The 24,180-nt window shown below is 44.1% G+C and overlaps 1 protein-coding gene across 1 annotated transcript in view; it reads left to right on the forward strand.

The window, feature by feature from the left end:
- Positions 1-24,180, forward strand: part of MCU (mitochondrial calcium uniporter) — a gene marked incomplete at its 5' end in the record, with an annotated part of 148,275 nt that overhangs the window by 99,414 nt on the left and 24,681 nt on the right. Inside the window, one exon of the mRNA XM_080937877.1 lies at positions 13,004-13,073. Coding sequence (XP_080794003.1) covers positions 13,004-13,073 — 70 coding nt within the window. The remainder of the gene's footprint in view (positions 1-13,003; positions 13,074-24,180) is intronic.

Below are 24,180 nucleotides of genomic sequence, written 5' to 3' on the forward strand. Positions count from 1 at the left end.
CATTGTGCTTGCAAAACAGTCATCACTTAAAATGAAAAATAGTAAATCTTAAGCTTCCCCGGAGAATGTAAAAACATGACTACTTTATAATCTCCTATCTATCGGGGCATTATAAGACAGGAAAAGGGCATCCTCATGTCGATAAATACAAGTGCTCTCTACATGGGAATCCTTATCTGACAATGGGTTATCTACCCCCAAGATTTCAGTAGGTATTATAATTGATGATGAAATATTGAAGATTTTTCTCTTGAAATCAAGATCCAGACTGAGGTAAGGATTCCTCGCTTTTGAACTAAAAAGACTCACCCAGTTTAATTAAGTTGAAGAAGAAATGAACTTCAGTATTCAAATGAAGTAAATCCAACCTCATATACAGATGACACAGTTGTGTATATGGAAAATCTGAAAGAATCTACAGGAAAGATGTAAAATTAATGACTATCACAAAATGATTGAAAATGAATCGCATGCTGAATCAGTTGTAAGTTGGACATGATTAGTCAGTTTATTAAGTTCCTGGAGCTGAGACATTTCTGCATGTGTGTAGACAAACTGCATATTCCAATGCAAAGCTTAGGGACAGCAAGATATATTCCTATAGCTAGCTGACTTAGGAAATGAGATTTGAAAAATGAAACTATTGGCAAAGACATTAAGACACATGAAGGCTGTGAAACAGGTGTCAGGCCTCCCCAGAGAAACCCAGAGGCTCACCGGAAGGAAGAGTGTGTCCGCCTGGGAATATTCCACACTGTTCTGCTGTTGCTTCTCTGCTCTGCATGTTCTCAGTGGAGGAAAGCATGGCCAGCCTAATTCAGAAGGAGGTAAATTTAATCTTGGCTGCGTCCTATACCAAGTCAAATAACCGTAAATGTTCAAGTTAAAAGAATAAAGCTTGTTAGAAAAACCAGAAGAATATCTTCCTGACCGTCAGACAGGAAATGATACCTAAAGCAGAATATAAAAGCCAGGACTCATGAAGGAAAGCATTGGGCTACATTAAAAGCTTCCGTTTCCTTCTTTGAAGTACCAAAGTACCATTAAAATGCTTGCTACAGTGGGAAAGAAATGCACATACACATAGACATATATACACATAAATACTCGTACACACATAGGTATGAGGTCCTGACAAAGGGCTTATTTCCCAATATATAAGTAATTTTATCTACATTTTAAGAGGTAACATGGTTAAAAAAAAATGAACAAGAAACTTGAAGGGGCCCCCACAGAAGATACCCAAATGAGTTATAAATGTATCAAAAAGATCTTAATATTATCAGTCATTGGGAAAGGAAGCTACTAGAAAATAATTACACTCCTACCTGAAGCCTGAAATTAACCATTTCGACAATATTAGGCCTGATAAAATAAAATTTAAAAATTAAAAAAGCCTAGGGTTGGAGAGATGGTTCAGCTGTTCAGAGCATTACAGTTCTGCCAAAATACCCAGGCTGAATTCCCAGCACCCCCACCTGAGGGCTCACACTTCCTGAGACTCCAGCTCCAGGAGATCCAATGCATCTGGCTGCTATGGGCTTTTCAACTCACACGTACATGCCACACACATAAGTACATGCACACACATAATTTAGAAAATAATTTTTTAAGCAAAGAGTCTGGAACTCTGGGTGTTAGGGTACTGGAGGTCTCAAGATAGTGGGGCCTGCCACAGAACTCACTGTGTGGCCCCATGAACATATGCATGTCCCTTACTCTGAAGTTCATTTTCTAGTTTTATCTCGCAGAGTATACAAAATGAATGTTCACTACTGTATATTAGTCAACCTGGAAATAGTCCAAAAGTCCGTTGTGGTGGACGTGTTTAATGGATGCCTAAGTCTGTAACAGTGAACCGGAGCTCTAGCTGTGCCTGCCAGCAGGGGAGAGCCTGGGAGAGCCAATGTGGGCCAACACACAGCAAGATAAACCAATAGATGCTGTCTGACTCTGTTCATATACAATCCAAGCCTTCATCAGGAAAGAGCATCCCCAGCTCCTCTTAGCATGCATGCAGACTCAATGAGGAGGCTGAAAGATGCTCAGTGCTTTAAGACAAACACAGTTTGGAAATGCTTTTACAGCTTACAGAGATTCGATAATAGAGCCTCTACTTACCACTCTTAAATAGCCACGTTTGGTCTAGCTAGCGTCAAAGCTTTTACATTTTAAACTGGGAAAATGTCTTAGCTTCTTCTCCTGTTGCTGTGACAAAGCCCTCTGTGGGGGCTCACAGTTCAGGGTACTGTCCATCGCGGTGGGGGAGGGGCTCAGCAGCAGGAGCTAAGGGAGCCTTCACTCTGTGTCCACCATTCCGGGCTGGCTCTGTCTCTGTCTTATTGGTTACCTTGTTTTCATTTTTGAAAAAGGCAAGAGAACACATGAAGCCGGGGAGGTGGGGAGGTGAGGAAGATCTGGAGAGAGTTAGGGTAGGGGAAAGAACATGACCAAACTATACTGTGTGAAAAGAACGGAAGAAGCAGAGAGCCACGTTTGCTTTTTCCACTTTTACAGAGTCCAGAGTCCTAGGCTATGGAGTGGTCCTACCCAGTGAAGTTGGAACTTTCCACACTAATTCTTATAATTAAGATAATACCTCATAGATAGTCTCAGAGACTAACCTTAATGTCCATATCTCCCCACAAGTTCCCGTAGATCACCTCTTAGGTGATTCTAGAGTCTGTTAAATTGGCATTTAATACTATCACAGAAAATACATATTACAATCTTGTCAACACTATCTGTTTCCATCTCCAATTGCCAAACCTTTCTCTCCAGAGCTATGTACTGTAAAAGTGATATACCATCTCCATTTGTCAAGGATCATCACATTTACATATTCATTTAGTTATTATATGTATATATTTTACACATTCAATATTATTAATATGTGTGTACGTATATACCTGTTAAAGGTAAAATAATAATGCATGTATTTGTATGTTAATCCATCAAGTACTATAATGTACATTCTCTATAATTTATACACTGTACATTGCTCTTGAGATTTATTCATCTTCAAATCAATGGATAGTTCTGGTACTAAGCAAACGAATTATCATTCCTATATGCTCATAATTTTTGCAAGATGAAGATGGTAGTGGCTTTGTAAGAAGGATCATTCTTAACATGTAATTGAGCCTCTGTCTAGTTCAGACTCTGACGCTGTGACTAGAACTGTTGCCTGAGCCTTTAGCCCCTCGCGATACCGAGCCAGTCAGTGGAGAGCACTGGCTTCTGCAGAATGAGCAAAGAGCTACTGTGAGCTGGGCTTTCAATTATGTATGAAAATCACCCTAACTGCCTTGTCTACATCCCTTTACACTACACTCTGATGGCTTGATTTGTAAGAGTGTTCATAACAGCCTCTTTGTGATCATTTTAAGTAATGTATTAACTATATGACGCTTAACAGCAAAATAAAATAAATCCATCCAAAATAAAATAAATCATCAGAGAGAAGGAACAAAAAAGTCATCGAATTTGACGTGTTTTTAAGAAGCCCCGGGGTATTAAGAACAGATGTGTTTAAGTCTCTCATTAATGAAAGTGTGTTTGCTCTGGGTGGCATTGCTGTGGACCTTCTGGAAGTGCTGCAGGAGCATTGGCTGCTCCTGGTCTGTTTCTGTTGCCAGAGCAACAGTTGGAGCCTGCTAACTCAGCAGGGAGGCTGTCCTGGAAAGGCGAGCGTGCATTTGGGTCCCTAAGTAGGTAAATGAGTAAATAGAAGGGTGTTGAACACACCTACTACAGTGCTGGAACTCTCTCCTGGTGTAGAAATCCATTCCGCTCAGGCGCATGAGGGAGGACAGAGAGCAATGCTCACAGCTAACGCGCCCCTCTCCTGGCAGGGGAGGAAGGGAAAGCTGTGCTTTTTTCCAATATTAGCTGACGCCAGCAAAACTGAAAGTCACGTCGGGCCTATTTATATGTAATGCCCTTGAGTGTGTGTATGTGTGTGTATGTGTGTGTGTTTTCACACACGCACGCATGTTCGCATGTTTGCATGCGTACACATGTGCTTACATGGGTGCACTGTGTAGAGGCCAAAGGTTGACCTCAGGTGCCTTCCTTTCTTCCTTACTACCTTATTCTTTGTTTCTCACTGAGCCTAGAGCTCCCGTTTGATTAAACCAGCTGTTGGTCAGTGTCCCCTGGATGCTGTCCCTGCCCCCTGTCCCCTGCCCCCCACAGCAGCAGGCTTGCAGGTGTGAGCTGCCGCACTGAGCTTTCTCATGGGCCCCAGGCACTTGCTTGACAAGCCCTGTTTCCTGGGCCATTTCCCACCCGTGGTTGGATATTGTTTACTTCCTTAAAGAAGCACCGCAGTAATGCAAGTTGTTAAAATGTCCTGCTTACTGCTTTTTTTCCCCATCCTATTCTAGCTTTTCTGATGCTTTATAAAGTTTACCAAACTAATTAAATCTAATATATTTTACTTGTTAAAAAAATAATGCAAGAAGCATATTGGACTCAGTGGACAGTCATGTTAGTTAGAGAACAATGGTTTGTTCTCCCTCAGTTTTTTATTTTGAATATTCTCAAATCAAAAGAAAATTATAGAAAGCATACAATGTGCATGTAGTCTTATACCCTGTCTAGATTTATGCTGCTAATATGTTGCTACGTTTGCTTTATTTTCCCTATGTATATGTCTATGTATATGTATTCAAATATACATATGGGTGTTTTTTTCTCTATATGTGCATCCACATTTACACATGGGTGTTTTATTTTCTCTACATATGTGCATTCACATGTACACATATGTAGTAGTTTTAGTTTTCCTACATGTGCATTCATATGTATACATGCATAGTAGTTTTATTTTCCCTACATATGTGCATTCACATGTACACATGCACATTAGTTTCATATTATCTATATACGTACATGTGTACACATGTGTTAGTTTTATTTTCTCTACATAGGTGCATTCACATGTTCACATACATGTTGGTTTTATTTTTTCCCCGATCCTTTACCTCTAAGCACTTTACCCCTGATTTCATAAGAACATTCGTATTCTCTTGCTCTGGTGCACAATATGAGAGCTGTTTTCATCTCTAGAGCTCTTTTGTCACCTGTGTTTTTATCTGAACTCAGGAACAAAGGAAGCCGGAGGGATTATTAATAGCTGCCGCCCACCACCTAAGTTATTCACTACTGTGCATCTTTCAGAATTCAAGTGTGAGAGAGGTTCAGCTTCAGTGCTGAATAAATACAGAGTATTAGAGCGGCAAGGCCCCAGAGCGTTACTCAGGCCGTCTCTTGAACCCTTTCTCCCAGCTAACAAACCGTTAAATCATTTCCCTCAACTTCTTCATCATGTCTGACACATGTCAGGAGAGAACACATCACTATTCGTCTTCACAAATTCATAGTGTGAGTTGTAAAGACTCAGGACGTCTGCTGAAGACCTGTGCATTTCACGGACGTAGAGTCTGGTTTCAAGGTCATGGAACTAGATGCGACTCGAGAATCTAGTCTGCAAGTTGTCTCCGCGGTGTTCTTTCTCTTCTGTCACCTGGATTCTCTACGAATCTCTGTTGCTTTGCCAGGATCTTGATAAGAGAGAAGTGGAGGTCTGAGACCACCACATCTCGATTGCTCCCGGGTGCCCTCGAATCTCCTCTGGGTGAGCTACACCAGGCTCCTTAAGCTTCTGTTTGCGTAAGAATTTCCTAGTAACTTCATTACATCACCATAGGACTGAGGTGGGCCCTGGGAGTTCCTGAGGTAGATGCCACAGTGCAGGCAGCAGCTCTTAGAACCAGCCCAGGTCCTCATAGCCCCAGGAGGCTCCCAAACAGTACACAATACTGCCCTTCTAAAAGCCAGAGGCTAATGTAATTAACACCTGTTTGCCTACCATCAAGCCAAAATCAAATACTTCCACAAGTTCTTGGTAAAAGTCTATCACTGATGTACTTCGGTGGTTTCAGTATGCCAGGAGATAAACACGGAGAGAACAAACGGAGTACAGCGGTGTAGATGTTTTGCTGTAGACCAACTGCAGTAGTTGTGCACTGTTAATTATAGAATGCCCATAGACTCTGGAGAGGGGAGGGGGAGGGAGGGGGAGGGAGAAGAGGTTGGCGAACAGTCTTGGGTGTCATTCTTCAGGCACCATTGGCTTCTTTTTTTTTTTTTTTTTTTTTTTTTTTTTTTTTTTTTTTTTTTTTGACAAGCTCACTGCCTGGAATTCTGAAATTCAATAATTTGGACGGGCTGATCAGCAAGTCTCCAGGTTCCTCCTGTGCTTCCTCCCCACCCCAGCAATGGGATTACACACACAGTTCACTATGGCTGCTTATTTTTTATGTCTGGTTTTAAAAAGTGTAATATATATGCCATACCATACGTATGTAACACATTGTGACTACATTCACTGGCCCATCTTTTCTCAGGCCCCGTCTACTCCATCAGCCTCCCTTCCCAGCTGGCCCTCTCCTATCCCGTGTCCTTTTTCCTTTCTCCCTTCCTCCCTTCCTCCCTCCCATTCCTCTCTCCCTTCCCTCCCTCCCTCCCTTCCCCTTCCTCCCTTCCCTTCCTCCCTTTCTCTCTTCCCTTTCTCCCTACCCCTCCCTCTCCCCTCCCCTCCCTCCCTTTCCTCTCCCTTCCTGTTTCCCTCCCTCCCTTCCCCTTCCTCCCTTCCCTTCCTCTTTTCCTCTCTTTCCTTTTTTTTCCCTACCCCTCCCTCTCCCCTCCCCTCCCTCCCTTTCTCTCTCCCTTCCTGTTTCCCTCCCCCCTCCCTCCCTTCAGAAGAAGGAGGGAGGGTACTGAGGCAGTCACAGTTGGTGTGCATCGACGCCCACAGCTCTACTCCCCGTCCTTAAGTCCCCACAGGCTTTCTACGGGTCTCGAGGAGTTGGTGTGATTTTGATGGGTCAGTCTTTATGTGTCACTTGGCCTTTTCCCTTGTGGCTTTGTTCTGTGTGTTTAGTGTTGATTACTATGCTGGGACCTTTTCTCTTCTGGCCCAGTCTCTTTGGTGTTCTGTACGATTCTTGTGCCTTTACAGGCATGCCCTTCGTTAGGTTAAGTCATTTTTCTTCTATGGTTGTCTCCTCTCTGGTCCTCTGGCTGGAGTGCCCCGTGGTTAAGTAGAGAGTCTTCATCTGAGTTAGGAGCTGGGTTTCTGATGGCTGGATGACCTCTGGTAGAACAGAGGGTTTCCACCCAAGGGGGCTGGCTATGTGTGGGGTCTCTAATCTGGCAGAGGATCTTCTGGGGTTCAGAATGCTGACCTTGGCCTCTGGTTGGGTAGGAAGCTTCCTCGGGAATATCGGCTAAGGTCTGGTGACTCAAGCTCAGGTTCTTGTGCCTCTGGAGCCAATGTATTTTTGTCCACTGAGCTAGCCCAGCCAGATGAAAAAGACACTTGGAGACAGAATTGAAAGGATCCATTTTTATTAGCATGTGAGCCACACTGATTGCGTGTAACAGGAACATAGAATCTGACAGATCTAGACTGTGACACTCGAGGCCCTTTCTGGCCATGTTCCAGCTTTGGACAAGTAATAATTATTCATCGAAAGCTCTTCGAATCCGTTAATACAGTACACTTTGGTGTAGTTGTTACCTATTTGTTTCCTAGTGAAATAAGGCTCGGTCATAAAGGAAGCTGTGTTAGGGATGAAACCCTTACTGCCCTCTCCTTCTTCTCCCTCCTCTCCTTCCTCTCCCTCCACTCCCTCCCCTCCCTCCCCCCTCCTATTCTCTTTCTTTTTACTCATGTCTAATTAGGATATTTCAGACCGTTGACAGGTTGTTTGAACTTTTAGTGTCTTCTTGAGTCTCTGGTAGGTTTGTTCATCTGGATGTGTAAGGTGGATGTAGGGAAAGTTTATTTATCTTGGTAAGGGATTCAAAAGTAGCGTTAAGTTGCACTTAGTAATGGGATCTGAGGACATGGGATATCTCTTTTTAACATGAAAGTTTTTAATTAGCTTGAGACCTATGCCTTGGGGGGAAGACAGCATTAGAGCATTTTGCGTTCTACAGATGTTTCTCTTCCTGGGTGAGGGTTAAAGATAAACTGTGGCAGCAGGGTGACCTTACACATTTCTTACCTTAACAACAAGCTTTTGTCTTTCTCTAACATTCTCAGGTTACTTTTCAGAATACACAGACCGCCCTTTACTAAAAATAAAGCCATGCTTTCTTTGCAAGGGACTGTGGTGCGAGCCCGGCTCTGTTTGCCATTGATGGCGCCTAAAGACTTCTCTCTCCCTGGGCCTTTCTGTGTCTTCCACAGCCTCCCTTCACCTTGATTTTCATCTCTGCCTGTGATCTGTAAATATGTAAAGAATATGCGCCGTTTACCAACAATTTCTCTCTCTCTTTTTTAAAAACTATTTGTTAGTTATTTGGTTGTTTGTTGGTGATTGGTTGGTTGGTTGGTGGGTTGGTGGTTGGTTGGTTGGTTGGTTGGTTGGTTGGTTGGTGGGTTGTTGGTTGGTTGGTTTGCTCAGGTTTTGTTTTGGTTGAAGAGCTGAGAATCAGTCCCGGGGCTAAAACGTTCATTCTTCCACATTCCTAACAAACTAACAAATTTATGTTTTATTTTATTTGGTGGTTTGCTTCTGTTTTTCTGAGGCAAAGTCTCCGGTAGGCTAGGCTAGCCCTGAAGTCCCGTGCCCATCTCCCAGGTCCTGATATACATTTTCTCCCAGTCTCGGCTCGCAGCAGACTTCCCAGGGTGCTCTGTAAATGTTCATGTCGGCCAGATATCTGAGATGCCTGCTGCTTTAGAACAAAAGGAGACTAAAAAGCTTACTACTTTATCGTGACCCCGCAGGAATGAAAAGATGCAGCGAGGATAAGTCACATTCGGGGATCACCGGATGCAAGGGGTGAGCAGCAGTAATTCTCTGGTGTTGAGCTTCCATTACCTGTTTCCTGGAGGCTTTTGATTTGTGGTCTTTCCTCTGTGTTGTTACCATATTTCAAGGAGAAACGGCCAGAACCAAATCAGTTTTGTTTATGTTAGTCTCAGCAAGTTTCTCATGGGAAATCTTAAGGAAAACGACGGACTTACATGTGTGTGTGCGCGCGCGCGCGAGCGCTTTCATCAATACCAGCCGGGGAATGACGGCTGTGAGTCACGGCTGTCCGGAGGCTGGGGAAGACGATGGCTTGGGCCCAGGACTCTGAGCTCGACCTGTGCAACAGTGAAAACCTGCCTCTAAATATAATTTTTAGCTGTGATTGTCGGTGCCACTACAGAAGTGGTCTGGAGAGTTGTGCCCACACAGCATAAACTTTATTCTATAGCACGGGCCAGCTAAGGCTTTCTTATGGGGCTGCACTGCAGACAGTTTAGCTTTCTAAGACCCCGTGCACACAGCATAAACTTTATTCTATAGCACGGGCCAGCTAAGGCTTTCTTATGGGGCTGCACTGCAGACAGTTTAGCTTTCTAAGACCCCGTGGTTTCTGTTGCAGTTACTCATCCCTCTCACTGATGCTGTTGAAATCTGCTGTCTAGAGAGAGTCGGCTGACCAGCGGTGGGTGTGAGTGAGCTCAGCTGTGTTCCAATAAAACTATACAAACAGAGGTGGCTGGCTTGTCAGTCCACGTGCACCAGCACCTAACAGAAATCATGTTATGTACTGATGTCCAATATATATATATATGGCAGCCAAGGACAATTTGTAAAAATCCTAGAGGCCTCTGGTTTTTACAGTGTCCCAGCAAATGTGGTCTGATGTATTTTCAGGTGGAGTGTTCTGATAGTTCGATGTCTTTTAAGGTGTTCTGGGGAAAATGAGGCACAATACTCCCCGACTATCACCCCCACACTTGAGGGGTAGAGAAGAGGGTGAGAGGGTACGGAGTTCAGCATCATTGTTGACTACACAGCAAGGTTCAGGCCAGCTTTGGCCACATGGGACTGTATCTCATAAACATCAAAAAAGAGACAGAGGAGGGGAGCTGGGAGAGAGGGAGTCAGACAGACTGACGGACAGACGGACTGACTGGGGAAGAAGAAAGCAAACTAGATGGGCCTAAATAAACTTAGTTCGGCAAAACGTTGCTAACTACTGAAGAGAGTGATGCCGCCTGGGATTTCTTCCCACTCTGTGTTCTCCTGTTCACACGCTCATGCTAAAAGCCGCTGCGTAGCAAGAGTGGCCCGTAAATGTAACACTCCCTCTCTTCTCTCCTCACGCTATAGCATAGGAAGGAGACTAAGAAACTGAATTCTAAGCTTTGTCTTCAACATAACCAGAGAGCAGTCCCATAGCAGTCTGTATAAGGGGTGGCAGCCAAGTCTGGTGAAGGCCAGACAGACGCCCTCAAAAGGTGACACCTGTGGTTGCAGATCCCGGCAACGCCAGGCAAAGCAAGTTCTCCAGACTTGGTGGCTGGTCTCAGACTCCCCAAAAGCAACATTCAGGTCTTTAACGAGTCCTTCAGGAAAGATTAATGTTAGGAACTAATATGTCAGGCTTCAGAAAATTCAATTCTCAAGACCCCCTCGTCAGGAAGAAGTCTGCTTCTTGAAGCAATAAAAGCAGAAACTCTGACTTCAGAATTGGCAGCTAGCGTGGAGCCCATTCACTATAAAGATGAAAACAAATGTGGGTTTATATGCTCAGAGTGGAGTCTGAGTCTCTGAGGCCTCCCCAGGGCGGTGAGGAAAACGGAGGACAAACATTGGATAAACTCGTGCTTTTTGTAAACCACCAATGGTCATCTAAAAAAGCCAGAACTGCACACTGTGAGCATTGAGGTAGATAACTAACACCTAAGTTAAACTGATGGGAAGGAGACGTAAAAAGCCACAGTGCTCATGACGGGGGTGGGGGGGGTCTGCTTTAACATAGTAGATGTCTTCTACACACCGTCATTGCCTTAGCAATGATGTCATGTACTTAGCAATCGTTTGATGAGGCTTTGTTATTTCACAGCATTTCCAGTGGTTGAACCAATCAAAAATTCTTGTCCCATGGGTCAGAGAATACAGCCCTAAACTAAGTGAATAATTACTTAAAAGAACTGGACCTACCAAAATCAGGGGAAAGTTAAGTGTGTTGGGTAGGAGTACAGACCTGAAGGCGATCAGGAGAGGCAAACGCTGGATCAATATTTAACACGAGGGGAGTAGCCCTTACCCAGCAGTAATGACATTTAAAGAGCAAGGGGGAGAGAGGGAGCCAGGTTGTCACAAAAGCCAACATTGTCAACTGCAATTTGCAATCCTCCTGCCTCCGTCTCCTGGGACCGCAAGCCTGCGTCACCATGCTTTAGTTTACTAAGTAAACTGTTTAAAGAAGAAAGCAGCAATCAGAACATGTATAAAATTTCAGACTATACTGCTTGCCCATCATGGTCAAGGCCCTGGGTTTAATCTTCCATATTGACAAAGAGAAAATAAATAAATAAAAAACAAACACGAGACTCTAAAATTGCATACTGGAAAAAACTAAATGTATGTTTTATATACCTATAAATAAATCTAAGGAGGCTAGACGTTCTTAATGAACAATTCCCAGATTAGATCACAAGGAAAACAGAGCAACATAGAAATGATAGTAAAATAATGGGCCAATAGAGACACATCGGATGTGCACAAAGGAAAGAAAAGAAAGGTCAGGGAATGCATTCAACATTGGGTACTACACTACAACACAGAAAGCACTTATGGGAACAGATGCCAACTCTTGTGAGGACTCTGTACAATACTTCTCTAGTGTACAGATAGAGATTCAGAAGGAGAGACATGGAATTCTAAGCTACATCAGGTACAGGAGCACACACCTGTAATTCCAGAGGCAGACAGATCTCTGTGAGTTTGAGGATAGCCTGGTCTACTCAGTGAGTTCCAGGCCAGCCAGGGCTACAGAGTAAGACCCTGTTTTAAACCACAAGGATTCTTGGATGCAAAGGCTTGAAATCATACCGATGGTAGTTTCCCTATGCTAACCCGTGGGAGTAGCATGGTCTCAAAACAAAATGCTTAACACTTCCTGAGCCCTTACAGTAGACCAGGTACTGTTCATAGTAGTAGTATGTATATATGTATGTGTATACACACGCGCGCGCGCGCACACACACACACACACACACACACACACACACACGGGATGTGGACCCATCATGGTTATCGAGGTTCGAGCAGACAGGTGGCTGAACAGAGCAAAGATTCAGAAACAGATTGCAATGTCACATAAGTATTTGGAAAGGGAGGAAGACTGGCTGGGGTTCTCAGTCCAAACACCACAGTTAGCCTTATGTTCCCCAATGTCTTTAGGAGGAAGGAGGCGGGAGGTAATGAGATTCGTGTGTCCTGTGTTACAGCCGAGTTATTGTGTGCATTGTCCTGGAATCCTAAGTGACATAGATGGGTTTTATTTAGTGCCTTCCCGCCTTCCTCCTGTCACACTTTTGGGAACTGGGAGAGAGGTACAAAGGAAGGACTTAGAAATATATTCAGTATTCTCCTTGAAGCCTAGCTTAATTCTGAGACCTTCAGTCTGGATTCCTGGCCGCAGCACTGCCCTATGAAGATGCTACAAAAGTGTGACCGTGGCTTCGTTCTAATACTCTGGGCTCAAGCACTGAGGTTGCCTGTCCAAGATTTTCATAAGGAAAGCAAACAGCGAGATCCAGAGCCCGCTCAAATACCGAAAATGCACAGTGCATCTCGTTCTCATAAATGATGAAAGAGCTACCAACCTGAGGTCTGACAGCAGGGAAGTTTAGAGCAGATGATGCTTAACCAGGGTTGCTTTTAAAAGTCAGTAATAAAGTTATTTGCCAGTATGATTCTCATTTTGTTTAGTATGAGACTACTTATCTATATATGAGGATATGTTTGTTTGCGGTGTGCTTGTTGCTAATAACCTAGGCTGCTAGGAATTTCTTTTATGGGTTCCATTTATTTGCATTAGGAATCAGTGATACTTACACACTCAGACGCTAGCGGTATTCAGCACATGTGTCTAGAATCAGTTTGCCCTGACAGTTTACCTGGCTTTTGTCTCTTAGGCACACCAGAGGCCGGCTTCCTGGCGGAGCGTGGGGGCTGCATATTGCAGTACAGTTGTGCCCTCTGATGGTGAGTTTTGGCAAATCCGTTTTTATATATTAATTTTTCCCTCCTTGGTGTTTCCAGATTTTTTTAGTCAATACATACATTTGTTTTTAAATAGTTTTATTACATTTATTTATTGGGGGAGCACATGAATGACATGGCATGTGTTTGGAGGTCAGAGGACAACTCCAGGGGGGTCAGTTCTGTCCTTATACCATGTGACTTCCTAGGATTGAACTGAGGTTGTCTGGCTTGGCAGTGAGTACCTGGACCTGCTGGGCCACCTCTGCAGCCCACCTGACTGATTTACAAACCACGTTCCCACTCGTGGTTCTCCCGGAGGTCAGGGAAAGTGGATGATTAGGGAAGACAGTGAATTCAGAGAGTTAACCTAGAAAAACCAGCTTGTCCATAAAGTCTCCATAGGTCCCCGATGTTCATTCACGTTTAGAAACAGGTGATAAGTTATCTCTCTGCCGGTGAAATGAGCCAGTTCGAGCCAGCTCAGGTTATATCAAATGCAGGTTTATTGGGAAGCTGCTCTTGGACAAGTTCACTGGCCCCAAGGACAAAGGTCGGGGATGTCACCATGAGAAGAGAGAGAGGAGACGGGGTGGGGGTGGGGAGAGAAAGAGAGAAAGCGAGAATACAGGAGAGATGGAGAAGAAGAAAGAGAGGGGAGACCAAAATGTCTGGATTACATAGGGAAGAGGCTCTGGGGAAGGAAGGACAGGGTCCTTTGTAAACGTTCTGTGCTGCAGACTGGCAATAGGGTGAAACTTTGCTTATTTTCTCCTTTAATTTTGTTTTACTTATTTACTTTACATCCTGCTCACTGCCCCCTCCTCGTTACTCCTTCCCACAATCCTTCCCCTGTCCCCTCTCCTCTGGACAGGTGGGGGTCCCCCTAGGTATCCCTCCTATCCTGGCATTTCAAGTGGTTGCAAGGCAAGGTGCTTCTTCTCCCACTGAGGCCAGATGAAGTAGCCCAGCTAGAAGAGCATGTCCCACAGACAGGCCAGAGCTTTGGGGACAGCCCTGTTCCAGTTGTTCAGGACCCACATGAAGACCAAGCTGTACACCTGCTACATGTGTGCAGGGAGGCCTAAGTCCACCCTGTGTATGTTCTTTGGTTGGTGGTTCAGACTCAGAGCCCCAAGGGCCTAGGTTAGTTGACTCTGTTGGTCTTTCTATGGAGTTCCTGTCCCATTCAGGACCCACAATCTTTTCTCCTATTCTCCGGTAAGAGTTCCCAAGCGCCATCCACTGTTTGTGGGTGTCTGCATCTATCTGAGTCAACTGCTGGGTGGAGCCTTTCAGCAAACAACACACTTCTTTCTGCAAGCAAAACAGTATCATTAGTAGTGTTAGTGGTTGGTGCTTGTCCATGGGATGGGTCTCAAGTTGGGCCAGTTATTGGTTGGCCATTCCCTTAGTCTCTGCTCCCACCCCCATGCTGGTATTACGTTGGAGACAGGATAAATTTGGAGTTGAAAGTTTAGTGGGTGGGTTGGTGTCTCTATCACTCCACTGGGGTTTCTGTCTGGATATAGGCAGTCAGTGGCCTCTTCAGATTCGGTATCCCCAGTTCAGTGAGTCATAGCTAAGGTTACCCCTATTGATTCTTGGGCACCTCCCTAGTCCCAGGCCATGTCCCATCCTGAAGATGCCTCCCACCTCCTTCCCTATGGTCATGTTTCCTAACTTTAACTACCATTTCTACCATAAATTTTCAACTTACAGAGCTTGGCTTAGGGGCTAACAATTTTTGGTGTAAACCTCAGTTTGATCTTGTTCTAAATGCAACTCTATACTCATTAATTCATAGACGGCATGCATCAAAAGAGCATCTTGCAAATTCACAAAAACACCAAAACCGAAGAAGCCCAAACTGGATCATGCAAGCCCCCAGAGTCCTAACTGGATCATGCAAGCCCCCAGAGTCCTCTGTATCTGTCAGTTGAAGTTTGCGCCATACCAGAAATCCTTCCCCTGTGCTGCCGGGGAATCTGAATGTAGCTGGGAGTGGAGGGGGGCGCTAGGGGGAGTTGTGTGTGTCAAGGTCTAGTTTCAGCGTACACCAGATAGCAGAACTTGTCACATGGCCAAGAGACAGAGGTCTGAAATATTCCCTAGTCCTTTCTCTCCAAGAGTCCCTCTGAAGCAGGCATATTTCTATTCCTCCAATATGGTCTTGATGTCACACACAAGCACATATATGTATGTATGTATATTATATATCTGTCCATCTGGAAGAACCCTAGTGATGTAATAGTGATACAGTTGTGCAGGGTAAAACTGACTTTATCTGAAATCATGGATGTTAATGGGTTATCCACATACTCCACAAGAGGTTAAAAACAATTATTTGTACCAAAAAAAGAAAGAAAGAAAGAAAGAAAGAAAGAAAGAAAGAAAGAAAGAAAGAAAGAAAGAAAGAAAGCAGGGCTGGAGAGATGGCTCAGCAGTTACGAGCATGTGTTCCTCTGGCAGAGGACCTGAGTTCACTTCCCAGCATCCACAGGAGGTGGCTCCCAGCTGCCTGTAACTCCAGCTCCAGGAGATCAGACACTGTCTTCCGGATTCCTCAGACACAACACTCATATCTCATGTTTGTGTGCGCATGCTCTCTCTCTCTCTCTCTCTCTCTCTCTCTCTCACACACACACACACACACACACACACACTTCAAAAATAATTTTACAAATGAAAGCATGCAGATTTTTATGTGTGTGCATTTTTTGTTGGAATTAAGCCCAGGGTTTGAACGTGCTAAACGAGTACATTGCTACTGATTGATGCCCTGTCTCAGGATACCAACTCTTTAAAAGGTGCTCCCCAAATTTCTACTAATTTTTGCCCTTAAAAAACAAAAACAAAAAAACCCCTCCTGGAGTCGGCATGATGGCTCAGTAGGCAAAAGCACTTGCCACGTGTCTGATGAGCTGAGTTTGATTCATAGGACCCTCATAGTAGACAGAGAGAGCCAACCCCCACAGTTTGCTTCTGAACCCCACATATAAGCCTCGGTGCACACCCATCTGCATCCACAGGCACGTATAGACAATAAATACATGTCTTTTTAAAAACCCACAGCTTATATTAGTTATTAACAAATAGAAGCACAGCAGCATTTGATTTAATGCAGCTCAGTATTCTTGCTCTCATCCAATTGTACATCTTCATATTTCATGCTCCTGCCGTGTGTGTGTGTGTGTGTGTGTGTGTGTGTGTGTGTGTGTGTGTGTACACGCATGTGATGGGTGAAATTGAACCCAGAGCTCTGTAAGAGCTAAGCAAACACCCTTCCGCTGAGCTACAGCCTCAGCCTCTTACTTTGCACTGCAAAATTAGTATTGCCTTAGGTCAGGATAGTATATTAGAAACTTTTCCTGACATTCAGTAAAGAAAGATTAGTCGCCATTAACAAACATTCTCACTGTCACTCATGCCACTTTGTCTTTATTGCTGGGTCACATTCGGTGTCTCAAGGTGAACTGGCTTTCAGTTTTAAAATATATAGACTAAAGTGATGCATTATGTAAATTACAAGTTTAAAGATGCTGCCTCACAATTTCATAAACGATACCCTTTGAAAGACCTTCTAATTGTGATTATATAATAGCTGGTGTAAAACCTAGATTATATTTTAAAGATTTATTTATTTATTGTATGTGTATGACTACACTGTAGCTGTCTTCAGACACACCAGAAGAGGGCATCAGATCCCATTACAGATGGTTGTGAGCCACCATGTGGTCACGGGGAATTGAACTCAAGACCTCTGGAAGAGCAGTCAGTGCTCTTAACCACTGAGCCATCTCTCCAACCCACATAAATTATCTTAAACATCTAACTAATCTATCAAAAGCAGTCTCACACATTCTTCACTTTTCTTGTGTCATGTCAGACATACTTCTGATAACTGAGTGAAGCCTTAGATTGCCTCCACAGGAGCCGTCACAACAAGAGATATCTTTGAGCCGGGGTGCAAATGCATGTACCCCAACCCTTACCCCTGTCTTCTCTCAGTGCTTAATGTTACAAGTACAAGCTACACTTGTGGCCCAGCTCTGCTGTGAGTATGTAAACCTCGGAAAGTCATTCTTCTTCACAGCCTGCTTTCTCATGTGACGTGAAGACCGTAAGAGAGGCACGCAGTTGCTTTGCCGAAAGAGCCCTGCTGATCCGAGGGGGTTTGCAATGATAGCAATGCCCCTACATCCAGGACATATGTCTCTAGCTTCTCATTGCAGTCTTTCTAGCTCCAGACCCTCAGCTGTAAATGACTAATAGTGAAACATTCATGGCATGTTGTTTGGACCTGCTTAAAACCTTCGGGGGTCCTCCATGTTAGTGAAAGCTGAGGATGAAAGCAGTTCTAACATGGAACGTGGCTAAGGTTTGTCATTCAGTCTGTCAGACTTCAGAGAGAAAAGGAAGGTGATATTAAGAACTGTGAGGTCAGCTGATTCGAGTAGGTCAAGACCCCAACTTCCTCTCTATCTGAAGAGTGAGAGGCCAACTAGAAAATATGGAGAAAAATCGAGGGTGTCCCTGCCTTCAGTTTCTTTGTCCAGAGATGCAGCCCACTCACTTGGCAGTGCATGAGAATTGTGGTAGAAATTGTGTGATCTCTGTAACCAGTAAAAGGTAGGACTGCCTCATAAAAATCATCTGGGGCAATTTTCATAATGAAAGTCCATGGAAATCCTGTATAGAATATACAATCGTCTCTTTGGCCGCCCCAGGTGTGAGTAATTAATTATATCTAAGAATTTATAGTTCTTAGGCTAGGATCTGTGAGGGGGTTTCAGGGTTAGGTATATGCCCAGTTTTCCCCCTCATTTTGGTTTCTGTCCTATCATTTTTATTTTTATCTTAATATGTGTGTGCCTGTGTATTCGAATTTTATATGTTAGTATTGTATTGACATAATCTCTCCCCTTCTTTTTTCCTCTCCAACTCCTCCATGTCCCCATAACTTCCTATCAAACTCATGCCCTCTTTGTCTTTAATTATGACTGTTTCTCTCTCTCTCTCTCTCACACACACACACACACACACACACACACACACACACACACACATACACACGAAGTCCATTTAGTGTAGCTAGTACATGCACGTGTTGAGGATTGACCATTTGGGGCTGGATAACCCCTCAGGGGCCTCATCCCTGGAGAACATTGATTCTCTCTCTCAGTAGCTATTACTTGCCTGTAGCTCTTCATCTAGAGCTGGGGCCTGTGACGTCTCTGCTGTCCACGCTGGCATGTCACCTGCTATTCGAATTACATAGGACTCGGTTAGGGAGCCATATATTGACATTGTGGCTGCAGCCTCCCTGTCATATCTAGAAAACATTATCTAGCAGCAGCTAGTGGGGGAAAGATACTTACCTTCTCACAACTGAGTCATCAGAGCTGTGTCAGTCAGGGTTCCCTAAAAGAGCAGAAGGACGGAATGAATGCATGTACAGTCAAAGGCGGTATTTATTAGTGTCCTAGGGGGGAAATCCAATAATTCAATAGTTGTTCAATCCATGAGCCTGGGCGTCTCAGCTGGTCTTCAGTCTACATTAGAGTCCTGAGGAAGTAAACTCTAACACCACTGAAGACATGCCTCAGCAACAGAGTAGATGAACTTGCCAGCAAGAATGACAGCAAGCAGGCAAAAAGCAAAAGCTTCCTTGTTCCATGTTTTTTGATATGGGCTGCCACCTGACCTCAAAGCATGAAGTCAAGAACATTCCCACAGGCATTCCTACATGCGGAGGTTTTAGTGGATTCCAGATGTAGTCACATCAACAACCAGGATTAGCTCTTTATCTCTTTCTTGTTTTTTGGAGACAGGTCTTGTTATATAGCTTAGGCTGATCTAGACCTCAGTGATCCCCCTGCCTCAGACACCTGTGTACTAGGACTATGGAAGCATAGCCATCACAGCCACCGCATGTCACTTATAGAAAGGGTTTAAGGGGGAAAGATGTGTTGAATTGAATGGCACTTTTAGTAACCACTCAGGTACAGCTAGAGTTCTTTCTTATTATTACCATCTCCAGTGCACATGTCATATAGAGAGTGCACATATCACATATCAACACACATGTCACGTACAGAGAGCATATATCACATATTAAATATACATGTCGCATATAAAGAGCATATATCATATATCAAGCACACATGCCACATACTGAGTGTATATATCACATATTGAGTACCCACATCACATATTGAGTATATGTCTCATGTATTGCGTATGTCACATATCAACTACATATACTGCATATCAACTACAAATATCATACTTAGGACACATACCAAGTACACATCTTTCACCCTTGCTTTAAAAAGATGTGTGACCACAAAAGAGAAAGTAAGGAAGCTGTTTAGCATGAAGGTGACAGATTACAGAGCCTTACTTCCTAAGGCACCTTTTATTTTTCTGTTTGAAAGACATGTCCAACAGCTTGGACATTTTCGGTAAACAGGAGTTTCCGTTTGAAACCTTACCAAAATATAAGGTTAGACTTAAGGTTCCATCAGGAAGCCCTCTCTTGAAGGCTGAGGGAAGCCTGGCTGTTCACATTGTGCAGAAGAACCGTCATACCACATTGGAAAGGGTGTAAACCCTACCCGGCAATGGGGTGTGGGTGGGCTTAGCTTGGGGAGAAGCAAGCTTGTGTCAGATTTCAGGTGGCTGTTCTGAGGGAATTAGAAACTCTCATGAACTGTCCGCCAATGCTCTGAGCAGTTAGAGCCTGGTGTTTCTGTTGATATGCATGCTGACGCAAAAACAAAACAAAACAAAAAACTACCGAACAAAAATCTCTAATGTGTGGGTTCTGGAGGAAACTGGAAGGGCTCTCATGTGACTGGCTACCATCTTGGAAGAAACATTCCATTTCTTTGCTAAAATACCTACTAGGGAGGGAAAAGACTTTTTTTTTTTTTTTTTTTTTTTTTTTTTTTTTTTTTTTTGACTGTAAGGAAGATCTTGGTACTCCACACAGATGGCACATTCTCCATTCTTAGCAACACATTTAGGTTGTCAGGGAGAAAGCAGCCCTGCCCAGCGTAACAGCACATTGCTTTACTCTTCCGGTTCATGCTGGCTCTGAAGAGGCCGCTAACCGGCCAAAATGAAGTCCGGCCTATTGCACAGTGTCCGAGTCTTCAGAACGAGGGGCCTGGAGCTTTTAATCCACAGAGCGGATCAAAATATAAAGTTCTTTTCTGAGGCTTTGGGTGGGAATTTTGTATTCGTGAGAGGAGGGGTGGGTGCGGGAATGCTCTCACTCCTGGCTGGAGTCAGCTGGGAGTTGGGGGCTCCAGCAATGAGTGTGGTCCTCTCATTTGTCCTCACGGCCATTATTACTGGTCTGACAGGAAGATGATAAGCCCTGGAGCTGAGTTGTCTCCCAAATTGATAATTAGACAGGGACAAGCGAGTGGATTCCCACAGCTGGAGGAAGTGCCTCTGTGGAGAATCAGTTGTGGGATAGTCTGTCTGCAGGTGTTGAGAAATGCCTCAGAGTGCTGAGGATTACCCCATACAGAAAACCTCAAGTTGGGATGTGGGTTTGTAATTTCCCCATTTGTGACCCGGCGTCAGAACAGTGGTAAGACTAACCCCCAGGGTAACAGTCCTCAGGTTCGCTGTGCCAGCCTGTCACTGGGCAGAGCAGGCCTCGATGTGTGTTGTCAACACCTGAGCTGTTGCTGCATCTAAAGATCAAGGCGCACAACCTCCCAGTGCCAAGAAGGATGTGCAAGGTACCAAGTCCCAAAGCCAGGCCCTTGGGTGATGTTGTTGTCTGTGTGTTTGGGGTTTTATAGTATATTTGGTTTTGATACAGTGTTCCACTGCATAGCCCAGGATGGCCTTGAACTCATGGTCATCAGTCTCAATCCCCCAGTACAGGCATTCCTGAGCTATCACATCGTACCTGGACGTTTGTTTTCTTTACTCCAGTCAAATGATAGCAGTCTTGAAGTGATTCTTCATTTATAATTTTATTAGATTAAATACTTAAAATTACTTTGTATGATTTATTTTCTTGCTTGTTAGTTGGTTTGGTTCTTTTTGAGACAGGGTTTCCCTGTGTAGCCCTGGCTGTCCTGGAACTCACTCTGTAGACCAAACTGGACTAGAACTCACAGAGATCCACCTGCCTCTGCCTGCCTAGTGCTGGGATTAAAGGTGTGTTCTACCACTGCCCGGCCCAGGTGATTTATTTCCTCTTTAAACAGACAGGAAATATTCATGACTTTGGTTTTAAAATGAGAAAAGAGTTCAGCTTTCTTGAGCATTTACTTTTCAAATATGGAGGAAATTAATTGCCACTGCAGTGAAAGAAATTATGCATAAAAGTTTTATATGCAAATTGCTTAGATTTTTTTCTCAGGAAACTAAGCTAATGAAGCCTACATTTCATCAGGTTCATCATTTTGGTCAATAAACCAAAAATGTTAAGAAATGCCAACTGAAGTTGTGTAATGTTTCAAAAAACAGAGTTGGGGATGGGGAGACAGTGTGGGGTTCTGTTTGGTTGGTTGGTTTGGTTTGAGTTTTTTCTCTTTAGCACCAAACAATAAGTAGTGTGTCGCATGAATATTCCACGGTTTTTTCTGTCCCCTTTCTCCTGCTGTGATAGAACACCTTAGCACCACAGCTCGGGCAGAAAGGGTTCATCACAATTCCAGTCATAGACCATCGTTTTGAGGAAGCAGAAGGTCACATGACGTCCACAGCCAGAGCAGAGAGTAGCGACCTCATGCTTGCTTCAGGACCTACCTCTCTTTCTTGCTCTTACACACTCCTGGGCCCAAAGCTTGGGAGAGGTTCCGCCACAAACATGTCAGGTCTTCCCACCTCACCCGGCTCCACTAGAAACTCCCTGGCAGACACACCTCAGGCCAGCCTGCTCTAGACCAGCCATCTCCGAGACGTGTTTCCCAGATACCCTAGATTGTGTCAAGTAGGCCATTAGACCTAACTGTAACAGTTAGTAAAATACTGTGTGCTGGTTTCCGTGTGAACATAAATCTTCACTATTTTGGGCAGGTACCAAGAAGCATAGTCAGCAAGAAAGAGTGAGTTGTTTCTGTGGTGCACCATGAAACGATGGCCTACGTCCGTCCCCGTCACAACTCCACAGCTCAGCCAACATCAGTGTTGAGCTGACACTCTTTGCCCCTCATTGTCTGGAATGGAACAAGTCCATTTTGCTCTTGTGATATTCAGAGAGATAATTGGGAATTTTATTAGTCATGTGTGATATAACCTTAGACTCCCAATTCTAAGAAGAAACTCCTAGGCCAGAAATGCCTCCCATACGTTTTCATCGAATCTTTTCAGCATCCGGAGCAGGAGCAGCTCGGAGACAGGGAGGCAGTTGTGTTTAAATGCCTGGCCAGAGAGCTACAGTGTTGCTTTCTGGGAGAGCTGAGAACTACCAAGTCCAAGACCCTGGGACCAATGATTTTGCTACTGTTTCACTGACTGTACTTGAGTGTGTATTTAGCTTTTTATCACTCAGGAATTAAAATAAGCGGCTTACCTGAAGAACATGCTAGTCACTATCATCTAAACAGTTGACATGTTAGTGTGGGAAAGATTATTGCATCAGGTTAGAGAAACCCTGTGCCAATATAAACCTGGCATGTGATAGAATTAGTTTTATGAATCAGAGGCAGGAGAGCAGACTATTTAATAAACAGTGTGTTCTGTTATCAGGGAAGCAAGTTCCAGATGCCTAAGGAATAAGTTATAAAGCACATAGCTCCATAAGGATAAATACCAGAAGCTTGAAGCATTCGATCGTACTGTCATCTCTCTTGGCCTTTTGTATTTACAGTGAGAAAAATGTGTTGGGTTGTTTATAGTGGATAAGTAGTACTGTATTCATACAATGAATTTCTGTTATAGGTGTATAAGTAGATAATACAGAGATAGGAGTCAAACCAATAAATCTCCAAACAGTGATGAGCATTAAGGAAGTTGTAGAACACTGGATGGACACAGCAAGACCATTTGTTTATATATGTAAAGTCTAGATGCAACACACACGCACACACACACAGAGCTCAGGCAAATTACTGAAGAGGGGCTTGAGTGAAGGGCCCTTTATTCTCACGCTCCTGTGAAGTGGAGATTCAGAGCAGTTTAGCCGAGCACCTTGGAGACTAGTGAGGCTGAAATCCTGTGTCATCTAGGGCTGCTGTCATTAGATGTGACTTGGACTAGAGAATCCAATTCTGAGGACTCACTAGTGAGATACAATTGTCGGTTGGTAGGAGGCACCACCTCTTCACAGAGGACTCTCCACAGGGCCACAGGCTTGTCCCTGGGGTCACCAGCTCTCCCCGGAACTGGGCATCCAGGAGAACAAGGCAGACAGAAGTCATTTAGGACATAACCTCAGAAGTTGCACACCGTTACCTGTACATTCTGCTAATTGTACAGACCAGTCCTGACACAATGTGAGTGTGTGGGGGGCTGCACAGTTGTGTGAACACCTGCAGGTGAGAGAGAGCAGTCGTGGCGAGACTTCTCAGGGCTGGTTATCATAATAGATATTTAGAGAGAATACTACAAATGATACACGGACATGTGTGTGCATATGTACCTGCCCGTACTCATGCAATCTCTGTGTGTGTGTGTGTGTGTGTGTGTGTGTGTGTGTGTGTGTGATAAACACCAACTTCTAATCTCAGAGCTGTGATTTCCTTTCTCCAAAGGAAAATCACCCTGGTTCACTGTGGATAATAAACTAGTAGCAAGGCTGGAATGAAGGGCAATGTCATTTATAAAAGAGATGGTAGTAGCCTAGGCTAGACCAGTGGTAGCAGAGCGCTCAATGGATTAGAGATATGTTTTAAAATAAAATGAAAAGCCTCAGGTACTGGTTAGTTGGGGAGTGTGGGCTCCAGCATGAGGAAAAGTCAGATACTAGGTAGTCTTTATGCTTGGACAGAAACTAGATAATGGTCTTAATTGAGATGGTGAATGGTTGGAGGAGGAGATGAATTCTGTTTGGGGCCATGAGTTTGCAGTACTCCCGTGGAAAGCTCATGCATCCCTCACAACTGATGGGGACACTGGGACAGCACTGGCATGTGAG

The sequence above is a fragment of the Micromys minutus genome (genome assembly GCF_963924665.1).
Source record: "Micromys minutus genome assembly, chromosome: 25".
NCBI classification, from domain to species: Eukaryota; Metazoa; Chordata; class Mammalia; order Rodentia; family Muridae; genus Micromys; species Micromys minutus.